Below are 21682 nucleotides of genomic sequence, written 5' to 3'. Positions count from 1 at the left end.
ACGATGGGAGTAGTGGTGAAAAAAGGAAAAGGCAGGGCAGAGATTGATAGAACCGGAGTCATTGCAAGCGTAGGTAATGGTGCAATATATATGTGATAGAAATACGAAAGATAGAGATCAGCTAGGCAAAAGAAAGGGTAGATATCGATAGATGTAGTAAAACCAGAATAAATCAAGCATGCTGGGTGATCATTTGACCTCGCCCGTTTCAAAGAGGATGCCAATAAACACGATCATCATCATCGGCGTACGCAACGTCATCACTCGCCGCTGCGATTTGAATGGCGCTGGAAGTACGCCGACCTAGCCGACCCTTCAAACACGACTGCCCCTCCGGTTAAGTTCTTTTTTTCTCGGTACGGAGGGGGGGGGGGGAGACAAGCCCTGCGAGATTTCTGGAAGGGTATTTTAATAGTCCATCTTAACTTAATATTTGTCTTCAGTGTCCTTTTTAACAATTCCGACTTTCGAACCAACTGGACCAAGCTTCCATCCTAGTCACTCATCTAAACGGTTCTGCAGCACTATCAAACGTATATTGTTTTCTTTCTTTCTTTTTTTTTCACCAGCGGGAAGGTCTTCACACGCAATTCCTTTCACGTTCGGTTCACTGCCTCGCTCCAGTGCCAGGAGGCACACCACGCCCGATGTGGGTCTCGGCGACAGGAACACGCATCGTATCGGCGGGCTGCGCGTCGCTTCGAAACTTGGGAGCCACGAATAGCTGCACCAGAGTGTCAACCAGCAGGTTGAGGAGCGCGGCCAGGACAATGCCCATCCTGAGCAGTAGCGTCTCCCTGTCCCTGGGCCACCGCGGTAGGCCCAGGGCGAGAGAGGCCGACGCGGCCCAGGGAAACATGAGGGCCGTGGTGGCTGCAATGGGCAGCACGCAGGCGACGGCCACGGGGCGGAGCCCGCTGCCGCCGCGGAATGCGGCCAGCTGCACAGCCAGCAGCGGCAGCTGGTACGACGCGAGCAGGCACACCACGCTGGCGTCCAATCGGCGCTGCAGTCGCTCGGGCAGGCGCGCGTACCAGCCTCTGCGGGGGGGGACACCGTACACATCTTTTGCGAAGCCCTTGTAAACGGTGTATATAGGCTGTAAATTCGTACGTCAAATTTGTCCGCTTTATATGCGCTAACGGTTGCAGTTTACAAAACTGCGACATAACTTTTTGGTGCGGAAATGCGGATCTGTAAACTTCGATCGTGCGCCAGTTTTTATTGCTGTAGAAATTATATCGCGAATTTTCGCCTGTCACCTTCGGCGTCGCCATGAGGTTCTGCATATATTTAGATGTATGTATGCCAAGTGTTTATGCATGTCGTATATGCAAAGTAGACAGCATACAACCGCGAATGTTGCTCACGTACACCAGGTCTTAAATTATTGACTGAATAATTCCTCAGCATTTTTGAGAATCATCATCATCATCATAATGATCATCCTATTTTATTTCCACTGCAGGACGAAGGCCTCTCCCTCGAATACCTCGGTCTGAATTTTGCGCCAGCTGGCGGCTTGCTCTCCACTGAGTTGTGGGTGAGACAATCTCCCGGGCACCCGTTGGATCGGGGTTATTACAGTGGGTTCCTGGGACCGTCCCAGTCAAGCCGGCCCGGTTAATGATACCTTGGGCTAGCGAATCGGCCGGTTCGTTCCCCTCAAGGCTTGTGTGAGCTGGGCACCATGCCATCACCAGATGATGGGCGAATCACCGGAAGATGGAGATCAACAATGGTCTAGCAAGAGATCTGTACCACCGTAATGTTGCTGCAGCCAATTTTTCGACAAGGGGTCTTGTCGAATCTCCAAAGGAATCCCTTGCTTGACCACTGCTGGCACAGCGTCCGCGGCGCCTGTGCATACAGGTATTGTGCGAGGTATACAGCCGACTCAACGTGCTGCGAACGTGTCTGCTCATGGCGCATAGCGGCACTCGACCACGTGTACAGCTGCTTCCGCTATGCGATTCTCCAACCCTGCGTGCAAGGCGGACAGGATAGAATCACCATCTGGCCGTTGTGTCGGTGACAAATCGGCGCGCAAGCCGGCCGAGGACCTACGAGGATTGCTAGAGAGCTCGCTTGTGTCTATATACGGGAGCTACAAGTATATAGCGGTTCAGCACTCTTTCAACAACTCTGTGTGCGTGCGTTCTCTTTTCGTCCACTTTTTTTCCCTTTACCATTTGCATATTTCAATATTTTTAAATTACCCCGCGCTTTTCTTGCTTTCATTACCTGTTGGCTTTGTGTGCTGCTTTCGATTTTTTGTGGAAAAGGACGACTCTGGACGGGAACACACCACACAGGGTTCGACGTGTGCTACTGTCCAGTTTCAAAGTTATTGCTTTACACAACAGCGCGTAATCGAGAACAGTGTACATGACCAACCGTAATATGCAGCCGTACTTGGCTTCATGTGGTTGAGGCAATATATACGGGGCGCGGGTGATCATCTTTAAGTTCTACGGAATTTTAAAAAATCGTCTGTTGCAGATAACACAACTCTAGTCCTAAAACTGGATTATTCAGAAGCGGACATGCACGAGGAATCGAAACAAATATTCAACACATTGTATTTAATGTCACTAATTAACTTCTTAATTAATTACTTTACGCCACACAAGGGGATTCACGAATTGTAGCCAGTAAGTTTGCGAGGCGTATCCAGTTGGAATGAATTTCCAGAGGGACACTACTAGTTTGGTGATATGCACCATCAAACTCGCCGTAAAAAATGCACTCTTGTTCCACTTACTTTTCCAACAAAAAAGCTGTTTCAAGCATTTAAAGGCCTACTGCAACGAAATTTAACATGGGTTAAAATGACTATTGTTTGGATCGCACCGCTGGCGCGATCGGTTGGGAGGAACTCGGCGCTGACGCCCGTGGTTGTACCTGGGTCGTAAGCCCCAAGGGTAGCGTTGGCCTGGCGGCCTGGGGTACAACTGGAAGCATCCGAAGGTCCCGGCAAAGCATGAGTCGACTGGTAACAACAAAACAACTTGTTTATTTTAACATCGCAAAGAGTTGGCGGTCAGGTTGACCGAAGTAGAGAGACGGGAGAGCACTTTACTCAACAGAAGAAATCGGAGCCCTCCTTTTGGCGTCCGGGGGCAGCTGTCTTTATACTCTCGCAGTTGAGGGCAAGAAGGAACCCCTCAATAGACGAGCACGTGAACGTACAATGTCGTAGCGCTGTCGTAGCACAATGTCGTAGCACAATGTCGTAGCACACTGTAGTAGCGCTGTCGTAGCACAATGTCGTAGCACAATGTCGTAGCACACTGTCGTAGCGCTGCCGGTCGGGCACAATGACTGTAATGAGAGGGTGATCCTTTGCGGTCGCATCGCCGCAGTCGCGCCTGGAAACACCTGGCGGGGAGCGTTGCGGCGACGACGATCGGGCCAAAATGTCTGCCGCCCCGCCGCAGTCGCGCCGGCAAAACCACGTGTCGCAGGCGAAACGCAACAGACCGCCCCGCCGGGGAAAGGAGATCCCGATGGACAGGGGACTGCATCCGCTGTCCGGAGGGATGTCGCTCGATGATGCTTATAACCGAAGTCGGGCGTCCCTCGACGTTTCTTGAGCGCAGCTCACAGAGAAGGCCTCGTTCTCTCGTTCAGGTTCGCACGGGACACTGCAAAGTGACTTCGGGAGAGTTCACATTTTTGTTCTCGTTCCCGGCAAGCGTTGGAACTACGCTGAAACTCAACCGCTCAGTCAGCAAGCACGGCACAACCCTCACTAAGCCCTGCCAGGCTCTTTCCCCTTTTTATACCACTGCCTAGTTCCTTACAGTAGTCTAGCATCACTCAGAACGCGTCCACAAATTGGAAAATTGCACTAGAAAGCATATCATCACTTTGAAACACTAAACAAAAGCAATATGTTAAAAAAAATCCTGCCTCAGGAAGAAAAACATCAGTAACCAACAATTTTGAGGCTGATTCCTACGTTAGGGGCTTCGACTTAAGCCATCGGCGTTACCGTTGAGACTCCCCTTTTTGTAACGCACCTCAAAGGAATATTGTTGTAAAGCGAGGCTCCAGCGCAGGAGGCGGCCATTTTTGGGAGAGATGGTCTGCAGCCATTGGAGAGGGCAGTGATCCGTCTCAATGATAAACCTCGAGCCGGCTAGATAGCATGACAATTTCTGAACGGCCCACACGAGACACGCACACTCTTTCTCGGTGGCGCTATACGCCTGCTCACGACTGGTCAGCTTACGACTAGCATACAGGACGGGGTGTTCTACTTCTCCATTTTCCCGTTGGCACAGTACAACGCCCATGCCTCGCTCACTAGCATCGCACTGAACAATGAACCCTTTTGTATAGTCTGGCGATCGTAGCACAGGCTGGTTTGTTAGGGCACTCTTTAGGGCGCTAAAAGCTCTTTCCTTTGTCTCGTCCCAGACGACTGTTTGAGGCTCTGTCTTTCTTAGAGCATCCGTCAGGGGAGCCGCGATATCAGAGTACCTAGGGATGTACCTCTGATAGTAGCCGGCGACACCCAAGAACGACCGAATATCGGTCTTTGTGCGCGGTTGCGGAAAGTCTCGCACAGCGGCCACTTTTATTTCAGAGGGGCGGCGACGACCCTGACCAATCACGTGACCGAGGTAGACAACCTCGGCCTGTGCTAACTGGCACTTAGGAGCCTTTACTGTCAAGCCCGCTTCGCGCAGGCGGGTTAGCACTGCCCGCAAGTGTGCCATATGCTCAGACCAGGATGCGGAGAATATCGCTACGTCGTCTAGATACGGTAAAGCGAATTCTTGCTGTCCCCGCAACACTTTATCCATGAGGCTTGAAAAACAGTATGGCGCGTTCTTCAAACCAAAACTCTACACTTTAGGACGGAATGTTCCCATTGGTGAAATGAACGCCGCATACCTACTAGCCTCTTCAGTAAGTGGAACCTGCCAATAACCCCTGACAAGATCTAGGGTGGAAATAAACTGAGCGCTACTAACTTTCTCAAGGCGCTCCTCGATGTTAGGGATCGGATAAATTTGATCCTTAGTGATGGAATTAAGCCTGCGGTAGTCGACGCAAGGACGAGGTTCCTTGCCCGGTACCTCAACTAAAATCAAAGGGGAGGTATAATCACTCTCACCTGCCTCAATAACACCGAGCTGTAGCATTTTCTTTACCTCAGCCTCCATAATATCGCTCTGGCGGGGTGACACCCGATACGCCTTGGATCGTACTGGCTCTGGGGAGGTAAGTTCTATATCATGAGTAAGTACAGAAGTCCTACCAGGCCTCTCAGAGAACAGACCTTGAAACTCTTGTAATAGCTGGTGTAGTTCGGTTTTCTGCTCGGGCGACAGCGGTGCTTTACTGATAAGGTCACTAATGACTTGACCGGTGTCTTCCCTGTTCGTCACCGAGCCTAGTCCTGGAAGCTCGACCGGAAGCTCTTCAGGAACGTTTACCATCATGCACACCACTGCTTCCCTTTGTCTATAAGGTTTGAGCAGATTACAGTGGTAAACTTGCTGTGCTTTCCGCTTTCCTGGCAGACTTACCACGTAGTTAACGTCCGACAGTTTCTGAACAATTCGTGCTGGGCCCTCCCACTGCACGTCTAGTTTGTTGTTTAGCGATGTGCGCAATATCATGACCTCATCGCCCACCTCAAAACGACGGGCCCTGGCTGTCCGATCATAATAAACCTTGGCCCTCTGCTGGGCCTTTGTCATTGCTTCACCTGACAACTCCTGTGCCCTTCTTAAGCGTTCGAGGAGCTTAAGTACGTACTCCACCACGACTGGGTCGTCGCCCCTGCCTTCCCATGATTCTCGAAGCATGCGAAGCGGAGACCGAAGCGAGCGACCGTACACCAGTTCAGCTGGCGAAAACCCCGTAGCCGCATGCGGCGCGGTCCTTAAAGCAAACATCACCCCAGGCAGACACAGCTCCCAGTCAGTTCGATGTTCAAAACACAATGCTCTCAACACGCGCTTCATGACGGAGTGGAGCTTCTCAACGGAATTCGACTGTGGGTGGTACACTGAGCTGTGTAACAGCTTTACCCCACACCTTTCGAGAAAAGTTGTCGTCAAAGCGCTAGTAAACACTGTGCCCTGATCTGATTGGATTTCCGCAGGGAAACCAACTCGCGCAAATATGGACAGTAGTGCATTAACTATCTCAACTGAGCTGAGTTCTTTAAGCGGCACTGCTTCAGGGAACTTTGTCGCTGGGCAGATCACAGTCAAAATGTGTCTGTACCCCGTGGCTGTTACCGGCAGAGGTCCCACTGTATCAATAACGAGCCGTCTAAAAGGCTCCGTTATGATAGGTACCAATTTCAACGGCGCCCTTGATTTGTCCCCTGGTTTGCCCACCCGCTGACAAGTGTCACATGTCCTCACGAAATGGTCTGCGTCCCGAAAACACCCTGGCCAATAGTACTCTTGCAAGAGACGGTCCTTAGTTTTCTTAACTCCTAGGTGTCCGGACCACGAACCCCCGTGTGACAAGCGCAACAGATCCTGACGATAGCATTGAGGCACGATCAGCTGATCGAACTCCACTCCTCGGCGGTCTAGATACTTCCGGTACAGGACTCCACCTCTTTCCACAAAACGCGCAGTTTTCCTGGCGATACCTTCTTTGACATTGCAGCGCACGTTTTCCAGGCTGCCATCCTTTTTTTGCTCGGCTATCAAAGCCGACCGGCTGACTTTTAGCAACCTATCAAGTCCGTCTGACGTAGGCGCGATGAGCAAATCAGTAGATAGCTCTTCTAACTTTCCCGTGTCGGGCATTTCCTCTCCAGTATCTGGCGCCTTTAACGTTACAGACTCAAGTTTATTCAGTTCGGGCGTGCTCTGAATATCAGCTTGCTGCGCCTCTGACCCTTTTTCGTTGTTTGATAACGTCGGCCCCGCAACTACCGCCTTTGCAGCGAGCTCCCGAACCTTCGATCTGGTTAAGGCCTGAACACTAGCTTCACCAAACAAAAGCCCCTTCTCGCGCAGGAGGTGATCGGACCTGTTTGAATATAGGTACGGGTACTGGGGTGGCAGCATAGATGACACTGCCGCCTCCGTCTCAAGCGCTCCGAAAGGTCCTTCAATAAGCACTTTTGCTACCGGCAGACACACGCTATGAGCTTCCACGGCTTGCTTGATCCATGCGCACTCGCCCGTGAACATATGGGGTTCTACGTAAGACGGGTGAACTACATCCATCGTAGCTGCGGAATCGCGAAGCACTCGGCACTCTTTCCCGTTCACGAGGAGGTCTCGCATGTAAGGCTCGAGAAGCTTCATGTTCTCGTCAGTGCTGCCTATTGAAAAAAACACAACTTTTGGTGTTGTTTCCGGACACTGCGCCGAAAAGTGACCCGGCTTCTGGCACGTATAACAAACGCGCGCTTGCCTCATCTCGAACCGCTTTCTGCGTTCGGCTTCGGCTGCCGCCGTCTCCTTAGGTTCGGTCGCACTGCTTCCACTCGCATCCGCACTACGCGTGTTCCCCTTTGCTCTCATGGGTGTGAACTTCGGCCTCTCAAACTTCGAGCCAAATTCACCCTTTTGACCGTCCTTAGCTCCGCGAGCCCGACGCGTCACAAACTCCTCGGCTAGCTCAGCGGCTTTAGCCACCGTACAAACGTCTGGCCTATCCAAGACCCAGTATCGCACGTTCTCCGGTAACCGACTATAAAACTGTTCTAGCCCGAAGCACTGCAGAACTTTATCGTGGTCACCAAACGCTTTCTCTTCTTTGAGCCACTCCTGCATGTTCGACATAAGCCTATACGCAAACTCTGTATATGACTCACTTTTGCCTTTCTCATTTTCCCGAAACTTCCGACGGAACGCCTCCGCAGACAGCCGGTACTTTTTTAGAAGACTCGATTTCACTGTGTCGAAATCCTCTGCCTCCTCTCTATCCAAGCGAGCGACTACGTCGGCCGCCTCGCCGGGTAACAAAGTGAGCAAGCGCTGTGGCCACGTTTCCCGAGAGAACCCCTGCTTCTCGCACGTTCGCTCAAAGTTAACCAGGAACAAACCAATGTCCTCTCCAAGCTTAAACGGCCGCATCAGGTCAGTCATTTTGAACAATACGCGTTCTCCTGCACCGTGTGCCTGACTTCCATTACGAGCGCGTTCCATCTCTACCTCAAGACGCTTCATTTCCAAAGCGTGTTGACGGTCACGCTCTTGTTGCTCTCGCTCTTTCTGTTCTTTACGTTCACGCTCCTGTCTTTTTGCAGTCTCCCTCTCTTCAATGGTCTCAAGGCATTCCGACAGCTCGTCATCCTCAGCTTCTAACTCAAGAATAGCCTTTAGCAGTTCAGGTTTTCTTAGTTTGTCTGAGACATCCAGACCCAACTCTCTTGCAAGCTCCAACAATTTCGGTTTGCGCAACGACTTCAAATCCATGGCTGCTCTGAATGCTGCTTTCTCTACTGCTTACTATTGTCTTGCCGCAAACTAACCCGGCAGCAACGACAACCACAATTACCAGCTCTGTTTCTGACACTAACAAAAGCCTGGCAAAGCTCAGAAGAAGAAAGTCCCGCACTCACCAAACCTCGCAGCCAAGAGTTCAGCGCAGTCGTTCCGCTGCAGGCAACCAGTCATCACACAGGGCTCGTTGCACTGCTCCCGGATCGTCGATGAGCTGCTCAGCATACAGTCAACTGCATCTCTTTGCTGCTGGCCTCCGTTGTCGCGATCTCACCGCTGGCAGACAGTTGTTTGAAGTCGGAGGCGATCTCACCGCTGCCAACCAGATGTTTGGATCCCCACCGATGGCATCGGTTTGTTGTGAGGAACTCGGCGCTGACGCCCGTGGTTGTACCTGGGTCGTAAGCCCCAAGGGTAGCGTTGGCCTGGCGGCCTGGGGTACAACTGGAAGCATCCGAAGGTCCCGGCAAAGCATGAGTCGACTGGTAACAACAAAACAACTTGTTTATTTTAACATCGCAAAGAGTTGGCGGTCAGGTTGACCGAAGTAGAGAGACGGGAGAGCACTTTACTCAACAGAAGAAATCGGAGCCCTCCTTTTGGCGTCCGGGGGCAGCTGTCTTTATACTCTCGCAGTTGAGGGCAAGAAGGAACCCCTCAATAGACGAGCACGTGAACGTACAATGTCGTAGCGCTGTCGTAGCACAATGTCGTAGCACAATGTCGTAGCACACTGTCGTAGCGCTGTCGTAGCACAATGTCGTAGCACAATGTCGTAGCACACTGTCGTAGCGCTGCCGGTCGGGCACAATGACTGTAATGAGAGGGTGATCCTTTGCGGTCGCATCGCCGCAGTCGCGCCTGGAAACACCTGGCGGGGAGCGTTGCGGCGACGACGATCGGGCCAAAATGTCTGCCGCCCCGCCGCAGTCGCGCCGGCAAAACCACGTGTCGCAGGCGAAACGCAACACTATAGATGCCTAGCACATACTCTCAAAGTAATCTTGGCAAAGCCACAGGGCTGGTAATTACCTAATTTTGTTAATAGCATATATTAAATAGCGCCTGTGCAGACGACACGTGCACCTGGCGGCAAAGCGGTAGCGATGCGAATATGAAGAATATTGAAGAATCGTACGTAACTGTTGATCTCTCAGTTGCGCCATGTTGCGCCTATGCAATTAGGCGCATTTCTCGCTCATCACTTGCGAGTTGACGGGCCTCTCTCTCGGCGTGCGTTCTCCCTGTTGCGCTCGTGACTTGAGCAAGAGTGCCGATGCGTGGCGTGGCCGTCGGGGGCTCGAATACGTACTGCTCGGACACGAGCAACGGCTGTGCAGTACACAACGCTGAGTAGAGGAAGGCCGAACACATCCTTCCTGTCCCAGCTTTCAGGGCGAAAGCGCGCACCGTAATGTTATGGTCCCTATAGTAACATCGTAATTAAAGAAGTAAAACCGGAATAGGCACCGCCTAGTATGAATTGCGGCTTGACGTCACGGGCTCTACAGGCAAACCACGTAACCTCATCTCAGTCCCACCCGTGCAGCGAGGACTGCAGAAGAACAGCGCGTCTGCGAACAACAAAAGCGTCGTGAACAAACGCGGGAATGTGGGCGGCAACGCCGGGCGGCACGTAATACCGACGAAGATCGTGCCGCAAACGCCAAGCGTATGCGCGGCTTTGGTTGGATCACCACTACCGACTGCGCTCCCATCGTAATTGTGGGTGATTTCAACATAGACGTGTCTAGGCCAGACGGAAAGTGGTTCGTGGCGTTTCTCTTGTAAAGGTTCGGCATTCAATGTTACACAAACATCAGGTGCCCACGACGCGTCATCGGTCGTGTATGGACCTCACATTGGCCAAGAACCTTTCCAGTATCGCCACAGAGCCACTGGCCGTGTATCATAGCGATCACAAAGCCACAGTCCCCGTGGTGACCGAATTAATCCAAAAAAGCAAACAAAGGAAGGTTAAAAATCAAGAAAGCATTGTGTATGCAATTTAATGAAACAACAAAAAATTATGAAAAAATGAGTTAATTGTGGTATGTTTTTTTTTTCAATATATACCTATTGCACGGATGGGAGGGAACTGAGATAAGGCTACGTGGTTTACCTATACAGCCCGTGACGTCAAACCGCGATCCATACTAAGCCGTGCCTATTCCGGTTTTATTTTTGTAATTAAGATATTCTTTTAACACAATACATACGGCGATACGCCTTGTGTATTCTACAGGGTACCCCAGTTACTTTTGACCAGTAAGAAAACCCAAGAGCTCTAGAGAAATCGCACCGATTGCATATATATATATATATACTATATATATAGACTATATATATATATATATATATATATATATATATATATATATATATATATAGTCGCGTGTACTTACAGCCAATATTTTTCTTAATCGCGAAGTATTAATTAATTGATTTTAATTAGTGAAAATTTTAATTATTGCTTGAATCGCAAACATATCAATTACAAAGCTGTATAGGGCACCCCAAATAACCTCCGAATCAAGCATTTGTTTCGTGCTCAGCTGTGCCTCGTTGGTTTTTCCGAGGAAGAACAAAAGCGCGCGAAACATCCGAAATACGAAATAAATACCCGCTCGCGCGCCGCTACTTAAGCCCTCCCAAGCGAATAGCCATGGATACGCGGCTTTACTAGTGGCGGCAGCTCGATACAGGGCTTCACGCTATGTGATGGTCGCGGCATCATGAAAACACACCCCTGACGCATCGATAAGCATAGCAGAGCCGTATACGGGGGGATTTCGAAGTCAGGAAACCGTATCTTGTTCTGTAGATAGGCGCGCCTGGAACTTATGCTCCTTTTGTTCCCTTTAGCGATAGAAACAAACCTTGTGCAGGCTATGTCCATATAATGCGTTTGGTGGATCTGGACGGCCAACATATGCTGTTGTCGATTACGTAAAATATTTTTGCTTGACGTGTCAGTGCATAGATAATAGACAGTTTAAGTTTAGCGTTTGCAACCGAACGTAAACGCATTACGTACGTAAAGAAATAGCGTCGTCCTCACTGCGTATGCTCGGAACGTCACTGGGTTTCTGCGGTTTACGCGCATTGTTACGATTGGCCTGCTGGGGTACTGTGCTGCAAAACTTTCACAGCTCTAATGTTAGCAATCTTCGGAGAAGCGACCTTCGAACCCTTCCCGGCCAGCTGCGACGACTGGCTTTGTAAAGCAGACAATGCGCCTCCTGCAGACAGCCAGCGGCGCCATCGAGTCTAGCCACGTCCGGCGGACCGAGTATTGTTAGTTGATTCACTATCGCCTTCACGGTCTACTTGGAGCAAGAGAACTCCTGGAAAAGGGTGTTTTGTGGTGCTTTCTCACGGGCCCCAGAAGTCGTCGCAGTCAATGGACAGACGCGGCGGCTAGCGGCGGAGTCAGCACTGGGATCAAGAGGCGCCTGCTTGGGTCGAGCGTATCAACCCCTGTCTACGACAACCCACTCTCTTCGGTGTGTTCAGTGAAACCAAAGTGCGGAAGTGAGTGTGTGAACCCTCCCCCTCAAAGGCGGGTCGAATACGATGACTTTGGACGCTCCCTTTAAGGCCGCCCCACATTCAGCGTTTTCCCGGCGTTTTCTGGCGTTTTGTCACCCGGCGTCGCTCGGCGTCGACGCTGAGGCTGGCGCCAAGCCAAAACGTCGTGCTCAAGGGACACCAGATCTCGCCGCCGCCGTCGGAAGCGGCTCGACAGCGCCGACCAATCAGCGCGTGGCAGGGCGTGGCCGCGCTGCTGGCAACTCTTGCAAGAAACTTCCGCAGATTCGCAGTTCGCGCCGCCATTGCTGTTTGTTTGGTTGCTTCAATCATGCTACCGGCGAACATCGATAACGAGCTTTTTATAGCCATTGTAGAAGCAAGGCCGATATTGTGGCAGACCAAACACAAGGAACACAAGAATCGTGTTAAAAAAAACGTTTTGTGGATTGAAGTCGCCGCCATCGTCCTGCCGGGTGTACCAAATGAGAAGCAGGAGCTTCTTTTTTAGCAGCAAAAGCTGCTGCCTTCTTTCCATGATGTGGCGTATGGCGTCTAGCAATAAAAAGCACCTACTTCCCCCTCTATCATAGAATAAAGAACCCTCGATGCTCAGCTTCGCACGCTGACGCGCCGACCGCTCGTGATGTTCACGCCGATATTGCTGCCAGTTTTCTGAAGCTTAGCCTTGTGTAATTTTTCTACACAGCCCTGAATATTTTATTTAGCGTAAAACTATGCAAAAGGCATAAGTATTGCATTGAAGAATACTTATGACAGCTCTTTTCATTGATATTACACAATTAGCTTAGGAGGTATCTGGTAAAATAAATCTGGTCACATTGTGCGACGCTGCGCTGGCGCTGGTCCGCGTGCCGCTCGTGTGGCTGGACGCCCTCTCTGGCGCCGTTCATGCGACCACGCCTGGAGACGGAACGCCAAAAAACGCCGGTAGAAACGCTGAATGTGGGGCGGCCTTTAGACGAAGGTTGAACGGCCGTTTTCCCTCACCTAGGGATCCAGGGAGGACAGATGGTTTTTAAGCAGCTGTTGTCGGCTGTTCGGTGTGCTTTCTTTTTCAGTCATGCTAAACTGATGAAATATAACGTTCTCCACCCTTCATGTAGATACTGTAAATAAATCTCATATTCCTCGTTCTCGATGAGAACAAGTCCCTCCCTTCAACAACGTCCTTAAGCCCGGAATACATGGAGCGAATAACCGGCGTCCGAGCGACGAACTTCCTTGGGCGGCGAACGCCCGACGGCCGGCGTTCAAAAATTTGACGGCCGCCGCCGATCTGTCTGTCCAAATATTTTCGTCGGGCAGCCGGAAGCGTCGAGCGCGCAGCGGTGGACAACAGCCAATCGGGAGGCGCCAGTTCCGGTCGCTAGGCATGCTGGTCTTTCGCGCGCGGCCTTTTCTCGTCTTCTGCAACCACGTTGGTGTCTGCGCTAGTGTTGGTGTATTTTTCAGTTATAAAAGCGGTATATGCCACCTTAAAAAGCGCTTATATTCGTTTCACTGTTTACCACAACGCGTATGCTGAGTCTGATAACACTGGCGCCAACACGGCGAACTCGCGGCGGCGTCCGCCCGCTGTTCGCCTCATGTATTGCTATGCAGCGCATCTTCGACGTCTTGCCGCCGCGCCCCTGTTCGCCGCGCCGCGTTCGCCGTGACAATTCGCTCCATGTAGCCCGCGCTTTAGTGTGGATGAGTTGGACGACGGCATGGGCCAGCTACCACTTAATTCATGCCCGACCCCAACTCTTACAGCATGCGCTATGATAATGTATACATTATTTGGCGAGTTTAACGTTCGTAATATTTATGGATGCTAAGAAATAGCGTTGTCGAACATGGCGGCACCCATGGCTCCCGCTTCAGCTTGAATACTCGTAATGGCTACGCTCTCACTCGCTTTGATGACCAACTTTTGCAATGAGCTTTCGCTTTCTATAAACTCACCTGAGGTCACCTGAGGTCACCTGAGAGGTTAGTTATGAGTGCATAGGGCGTCCATTTTCTGAGATCGTTCGGCGATTCTGGCGCCCGTAGGCCTAGCGAGACGCGTCCATAATAGCAACGGCAAGATTGTTGCTAATGGATCGTCTTGGCTTGGATACGTTTGGCGCAGGGCACCAGTCAGCGCCCTGTTTTATAACCTCTTCTTTACGTTTGCGTTTCCGTGCGGCAAACTAAAGGACTTGAAAGGACGCGCACCGTAACGGCCCGCAGAGGTGCTTACGTTTGACGTAGGTAAGGCGACAAACGCTATTCTAAAACTGTCTAATAACGGTACCACTGTCAACGGTAGCACGCCAGTGGCCTGCTCTTCAAGAAGAAAGTCGATCATGCCCTTCACGAATGGTGTGAATGCTGAAGTGGCTGTGGGGCGGCGCACGGCGACACGAGGAAGGCGGCTATTCCGGATGTGCCATTGTGGAGGACGCCCTGGTCCGTCAATAATACTTAGAACGCACGAAGCCTGTGCGAAACGGGTAGCTTCACACGAAAGCGACACAGAACTGCGACGGTAGTTCAAGAAGCGGAAACGGATGTTTTGGCATTCTTTGCTGCTAACCCTCAGGGTAGTGTGCGCGACACCAGTGCGGAGGCCGCAACCTCAAGGTCATCAGTGTGGAGAATTTTAAAAAAAGGTCGTATGCACCCATACCATGTAGATCTTCATCAAAAACTTCAAGACCGAGATTTTGACAACGGACTTGACTTTGCCAATTGGATTTTCACGAAATGTGAAGAAGAACTGGACTTTCTCACTCGTGTGCTTTGGACGGATGAGGCTCATTTCTCCAGAGACGCACAAGGTAATCTTCACAACACGCACTACTGGAGTGAGAGGAATCCCCACTGGATGACACAAACACGACACCAATACCACCTAGTGGTTGTTTTATGTGTGGTGCGGTATTTTTGATGGCAACATCATCGGGCCCATCTTTTTTGACAACAGATTAGAGAGTTATAGCTCAGCGAGCCAGCGGGCCAACTGGACTCGCTGAGCTGTAACTCTCTGCCAACGACGCAACGCTACGTCAACGACATCCTCGAGGGCCCCGTGAACGACGTCTATTGCAACGTTCCACTTGCGCACATTCGGAACACCTGGCTTCAACCCGATGGTGCTCCTGCGCATAGTCAGTCTAGAACGTGGCTCGACAAGCTTTTTCCTGGACAGTGGATTGGACGGCACGGACCTGGCCTGCAAGATCATCGGGCATGACACAGCTGGACTTCTTGTGGGGCTACGCGAAAGATCGCGTGTATAGCAGCGAAACTACCACACCGGATGCTCTAAAGGCAAAAATAAGCAGAGCCTGCCGCGAGATTCCAACGTCGTTGGTCAAAGCTGCAACAGCACAAGTGTTGGAAAGAAGCAAGTAGTGTACTGCTTCAGACGGTTTGAGCACGTGCCATAAGTGGAAGATGACCGCTCAAAACTGGTGTAAAACGTGACTGCTTAACGCACCTCCATGATGTCACCCTATCCTTGGATCAAAAAAGCTTGCGACAAAGATAGGTAAAGAACTGCTTTGTTTTGCCTCTTCTCCGGAGTTCAAGAGACAGAAAGGGTAAATGACTCAACCAGTTAAACCTCTGGGTATTTCTTTGTGGGCGGCTGAGACGCCTTACGTGCTTTTGGTTTATTTTTTGTTGAAATAAACTCCTGAGTAGCTCTTTGCTGTTCTTCCGACAGCTGCCTTTTTTTTCTTTTTGGTGCTCTTTTGCGCATTGTTTATTTTTTAACATTGGTTGAATTTCTTTAGTAGCTTTTTTTCATGCTGACGCTTATCGCACCACGCTAGTCAGGTCGCGAAACCTCTCGAGCCATCCTACATTAAGAAGCCTTGTACGATGCGGCGATAAACGAATGCAGCCGCATATATCTTTCAAAGGTTGCTTGGAGGCGCTTGAATAGCGGCGCGCGAGCGCGCATCTATTTCATATTTCGCGGGCTTTTGTTTCTTCTTGGATATACAACCAGGCACACTTCAGCACGAAGTAAATGCCTGATTCGGAGGTTAAGGTCCCCTACAACATTGTAATTGACATGTTTAATTGCGATCAAAGCAATAATTAAAAAGTTCACTAATTGAAATCAATGAATATTTCGTGATGAAAAAAATACAGGCTGTAAGCACACTCGAGTGGAATCAGTTGCCGATATCAGCAGATGACGTAGTCAATGCAGGTAAACTTTCAGGAGCACTGAACGAATTTCTTTCGCTTACCAAAACACCGTTAACATAAACACAGGAATGTTCCGAATTGTTTCCAGCCCAGTGAAATAATGGCATGTAGCTGACGTCATATTTTGCTTAACAACTTTTCTCGTGCTGTTATTTTTCTTCACACACACACACACACACACACACACACACACACACACACACACACACACACACACACACACACACACATATATATATATATATATATATATATATATATATATATATATATATATATATATATATATATATATATATATATATATATATATATATTGAACTGCCGTCGCTGTTTACTGGTTATAGGGTGTTGGGCTGCTAAGCACGAGGTCGGCGGATCGAATCGCTGTCACGGCGGCCGCATTTCGACAGGGGCGAAATGCGAAAACACCCGTTTACTTAGATTTAGGGGCACGTTAAAGAACCCCAGGTAGTCAAAATTTCCGGAATTTCCCACTAGGGCGTGCGTCATAATCAGATAGTGATTTTGGCACGTAAAACCTCATACTTTAATTTTAATCTCTCGAGCTGTTTTCAAGTGATACCGCTGTATTTTCTCTTTTAAATTGCTGCGTTGTATTATCCAGCGCAAGTCTTTCTCGTATATTCCTACCTTTGTAAATCAGGAATTCTACCTGGAATTCTTTTGCATGTGTTTCCCTATGATTTCTAGGAGCACTGCACAAAATTTTAGCGCTGCTGTAATCTTTGCTGCAGGAATGAAATTTTCGGTGTTCGTTGTACCAAAATGTATACACGCCCCCCCCCCCCTATGTAATGTCTGATTAGCACTCAGTGTAAATGAAAGGAAAAAAGAGAACACAAAGAAAAGTAACTGAAAAGCCATGCATGTGTTTCGTCCCACACACTGGGAAATAATATCTCCAAACTGGTGTAATCCTGGAAATTTATATCGAGTGTATACGTCTTGCAAACTCACCGTCTACAGTTTGTGAATTGCAATATGTGGCGTTAATTCGTGAATTTTCGTTCATTAGTTCAATGTGCGTTTCGATTTCTCGTGCTGTTCGCCTATTGGAATAATACAGCTCGAAGGCTGGAATTATGCTATCCGCCACAGGCGATCTTTGACACCTCGGTAAAAGTGATGCACCCCGTATACGCTTCGACAAAAGAGACGCGCTCGCTCCGTGCCAGAAGGGTGTGTACCTGCAGTGGAGCTGCCCGAGCAGGGCGACCTGCGCGGCCAGCCAGCACAGCGCGTGCAGGACGAACGCCGCCGCGTCCTGGCGCGGCGGCGGGGGTGCCCCCTGGCGCGACACGGCGAGCGCCGCCGTGGGGCCGCCGCACGCCACGAGCTCCAGGTACACGTGCATGCGGTCCGTGAAGGTGGCGCGCTGCGCGTACAGCACCAGCAGGGCGCAGGCCTGCAGGCACACGCTGAGCGCCACGTAGTCCAGCGTCGCGCCCCGGCAGCCGAGAACGCACCGAGCGGCCAGCGCCACCCGAGGAACGTCGGCCACCGAGTCGCACGCCAGCGGAGGCCATTGGGCGCGACCGCCGACGACGATGGCGCCGCGCTGGCTGGCCGCTAGGCCTAGCGTGGCGCCGGCACACACGGTCTGGATGCCCAGCTGTCGCATCGCGGCCGCAGCCCTGTTTGCTGGCAGGCCTCCCAGTACGGACACCGAGTCTCGCACCGATGACAGCAGACCCGGGAAGTGCTTGCGCAGCACGACGAGCGTGCGATAGCTCAAGGCGTAGTGGAGCCTCTGGGCGCGCCGGACACAGGCTTCCTCCTGCATTGAAAGGCGCCACCGAGAGATGAACACCTTTAATTGGTCCAAGACCCGCGAAGAAAAGTTGCCAGATCTTCGGGAGAAAAAGTAGCCGAAAAATTCCGAGAAGTAGCCAAAAAGATGGCCAACTGCGGCAAAAGCTTTAATTGGTAGCCCAAAAAGTAGTCACGGTGCGACAAACCAGCAATTGTCAATTTTTGACGCGAAAATAATGAAGAAAGAAAGCAGAAAAGCCCGTAGTTTCCAGCGCTACTGATGGCAACCCAAGTAACAGAACGAAACAAAGTTATCTAATATTCTTGTGTCATAATTTACCATAATGACTAGTTGACGTTCTTTGATAATTTTCGCCGCCCACTTTCTTGCTTTCTTGTAGCCGAAGAAATATCGCCAGTTTCAGTACAATAAACTCGCTGCACGCCGTCCTTGCACTACTATGACTTCACACGTTCCCGTGCGAACTGTATGACGTCACACACTTCTCTCCCTGATACGCAGTCGCACAGTCACATAGACATTGACACCTGTGATGTCATGGCTGCGATTACGCGTTTTCGGTTGTTGCAGTCGTTTCTGGCGCCAAGAGCCATGGTCTTCGAGATTCTCCATAGAGGTAGCCGTCGCTGGTGGTGATATTAGGCCACCACCTACTGCCTCCGTCGTACGAAGGACGCAAAACCATTTCGTTTAAGAGTGGTCGATTCCTGTTACTCAGAGGGAGCTGCTCGGTCCTGTTCAATTATCCATCCATGAAAGTCCCTGACTGCCCGAAACGTTGATTTCAGCAGAGTGTTGAATATTGACACGTGAACTCTATCTTTTACGGGTGAGCGCTTTTACCGTCTAAGAAATATTATCGCTCAGCGCAGGACACGCCTACATGTATCGGAAGTTTCTAGAATGTTATCGATGCTTCTATCCGCTGTCTGTTGTCGCCGAACCTTGTGTAATCTGATTGCATGTATGCGCAACGCGAATGGTGCAGAACTTTGTGGAAGGCACGCGGGTCCCAGCGATTACTCTGGAACTTTCGACGACTGATGTATAAAAGCCGACGCGCTTGACCCGCTGATCAGATTTAGACGATCGCCGACTGTGTTCGCCGCTGTCGCCGTTCTTTGAGCGTAGCCTGTTTTTGTGGGCACAGGTTCGTCCAATAAACGTTAGCTTCGTCTTTCACAGTATTGCTACTGTGTTCTTTACGGTGACTACCACGTGACATCTGGTGGAGGTGATATGCGTTCATGTACCGGACTCCCCCACAAAGCCGTGATCCAAGCCCGAACGCAGAAGACAACACCAACGTCGCCAAGAACCAGCGAGGCAGCCGCAGGCTGTAAGGACCGCCACCCTAGCACGGACTTTCGCCTGAGACGACCAGGAAGATCGTTGTCAAGTCATCCCCAATGGCAGCCCCGGCGTCCCCCATCGTGCTACAGCAGCCCAGGGAGCCTCCGACCTTCCGCAGTTCAACATTCGAAGATCCGGAAAGCTGGCTTGAGACGTACGAGAGGGTCGCTACGTTTAACAACTGGAACGGCGACGACAAGCTACGCCATGTCGTTTTCGCATTGGAAGATGCCGCCAGGACGTGGTTCGAGAGTCGAGAAGCCACCTTAACGACGTAGGAGCTGTCCTGCAGCGGCTTCCTTCAGACATTTACAAGCGTCGTCCGAAAAGAGTGAGCCCAAGCTCTACTAAAAACCAGAGCGCAGCTGCCCACTGAGACCATCGCAATCTTGATGACCCGTCTATTCCGCCACGTCGACCCGGAAATGTCTGCAGAAAAAGTCCGCCTACTCATGCGTGGTGTGAAAGAGGAACTTTTCGCCGGAATGGTAAGAAGCCCACCAAAGACCGTCGACGAGTTTCTTCGAGAGGCCACGAGCATCAAGAAGACACTGGAAACGCGGAACCGGCAATTCGACCGCCGCACGAACTCAACAAACTACGGCGGAGTTCAATCACTGGCCACCGACGACCTGCGCGAGACTATCAGGGCGGTCGTACGAGCAGAGCTTCAGAAGTTCTTCCCTTCACCGCAGACTGAAGTGGCCTCGATCGCCGAAATCGTCAAAGAGGTCCATGCGATCGTTTGGAGTTTCCGAGGTGCAACCACAATCACCGCAGCCCCAGCCGGAAGCGATGACCTACGCCGCCGTCACCCGCCGTCAAAATCCCCCTCCATGACCGCTCCAGGGCTCTTTAACGCCGCAATTCCGTCGTCCACCACCGCCGCCACCAGCACGTCCACCCGTCGCCCAGCACAGTGATACGAGAAAGATGGACATTTGGCGCGCCCCCGACCAACGCCCGCTCTGCTACCGCTGCGGCGAAGCCGGCCATGTGTACCGCCGATGCCCATACCACGACCTGGGATTTCGAGGGTTCGCCGTCAACGCACCGCGCCCCCGGGAAAGTGAATGCCCTCGTGACTTCGCCGACTTCCTCAACGCTACACAGTGGAGCCCTCGATGACCGTCCCGTTCGCCGTTACCAGGCCGCTACCTGTCGCCGCAGCGCCGTTCATACAATGGCCCAGCCCGGGGCCTGTCCGTGAGCCCTTATCCGGAAAACTAAAAGCAGCAACCGATGGAGGTGCGGTTGCTGTTCGTCGAACTGACGAAGATCCTCCGCCGCCTACGAAGAATACGAAGAGACTACCTCGACGACATAGCAACGACACGCCGCCGTCCCGATGAAGTCTGGAAGCAAAGAATACGCCGACGAAAGACCACCTGATGACGCCACGTACCAGCCACAGGTCAACGCGACGCAGCCGTGATCCGACGCCAAGGCCTAACTGTAACGCAAGACAAAGAACTACCTATCTCGAAGTGCTTCTCGACGGCCACGCAGTCACCGCCTTAGTAGACACAGGAGCCGATTACTCCGTCATGAATGGACCCATCGCCGCCCAGTTGAAAAAAGTTAAGACTGCATGGGAAGGCCCGCACTTTCGGACCGCTGGAGGACACCTCATAACGCCGAATGGAATGTGCACGGCAAGGAATACCATTCATGACCGGACTTACCCTACCACCTTCGTTATCCTCCAACAGTGTTCACGAGACTTCATTCTCGGCATGGACTTCCTGAACCAACACGGCGCAATGATCGACCTGAAGTCGAAGTCAATAACGCTGTCGGAAGGTCAAGCGATACCGCCGGAGAGCCCTCGTAGCCACCACGCATTGAGTTACTCGAAGATCAAGTGACCATCCCGCCTCGCTCCAGCATTGTTATTTCGACCGGCACCAAAACACCCGCTGACGTGGAAGGCGTCATCGAAGGCGACCAACGTCTACTGCTCAACCGTGAAATTTGTGTCGCAAGAGGGATCGCTCGACTGCACGGAGGAAACACGAAAGTGTTACTGACAAACTTCAGCTAGGAGTTCAGGCACATCAACAAGGGCACGATGATCGCATATACCGAGGAAATTATGGAAGCCAGCAATGCGTTTGTCCTCTCGGATTCTGCCGCATCTACCGCGATGACCGTAGCTCCCGAACCAGCCTTCGACTTAATTCCAAGTCTCCCCGTGATTAAGCAGCAACAGCTCAGAAGTCTTCTTCGAATATACAAAGACTGCTTTTCGACGTCATTGAGGATTCGACAAACACCATGCAGTCGCAAAGCATGGCATAATAATCGAAGAGTGCGTTCGACCACTCCGCCAGAGCCCTTACCGAGT

General features: G+C 51.2%; 1 protein-coding gene across 1 annotated transcript in view; it reads right to left on the bottom strand.

Moving 5' to 3' along the window:
• Positions 1-450: 450 nt before the first annotated feature.
• LOC142588932 (polyamine-transporting ATPase 13A2-like) overlaps positions 451-21682 on the bottom strand; it is a 44833-nt gene continuing 23601 nt past the window's right edge. The window contains exons 4-5 of the mRNA XM_075700743.1: positions 17396-17958; positions 451-1040 (exon numbers count right to left, since the gene is read on the bottom strand). Coding sequence (XP_075556858.1) covers positions 608-1040; positions 17396-17958 — 996 coding nt within the window. The 3' untranslated portion in view covers positions 451-607. The remainder of the gene's footprint in view (positions 1041-17395; positions 17959-21682) is intronic.

This window comes from Dermacentor variabilis, chromosome 7, assembly GCF_050947875.1.
Source record: "Dermacentor variabilis isolate Ectoservices chromosome 7, ASM5094787v1, whole genome shotgun sequence".
Classification (NCBI taxonomy): Eukaryota; Metazoa; Arthropoda; class Arachnida; order Ixodida; family Ixodidae; genus Dermacentor; species Dermacentor variabilis.
The sequence above is the reverse complement of the archived record's forward strand: the minus strand, read 5'-3'. Positions and strand labels throughout refer to the sequence as shown.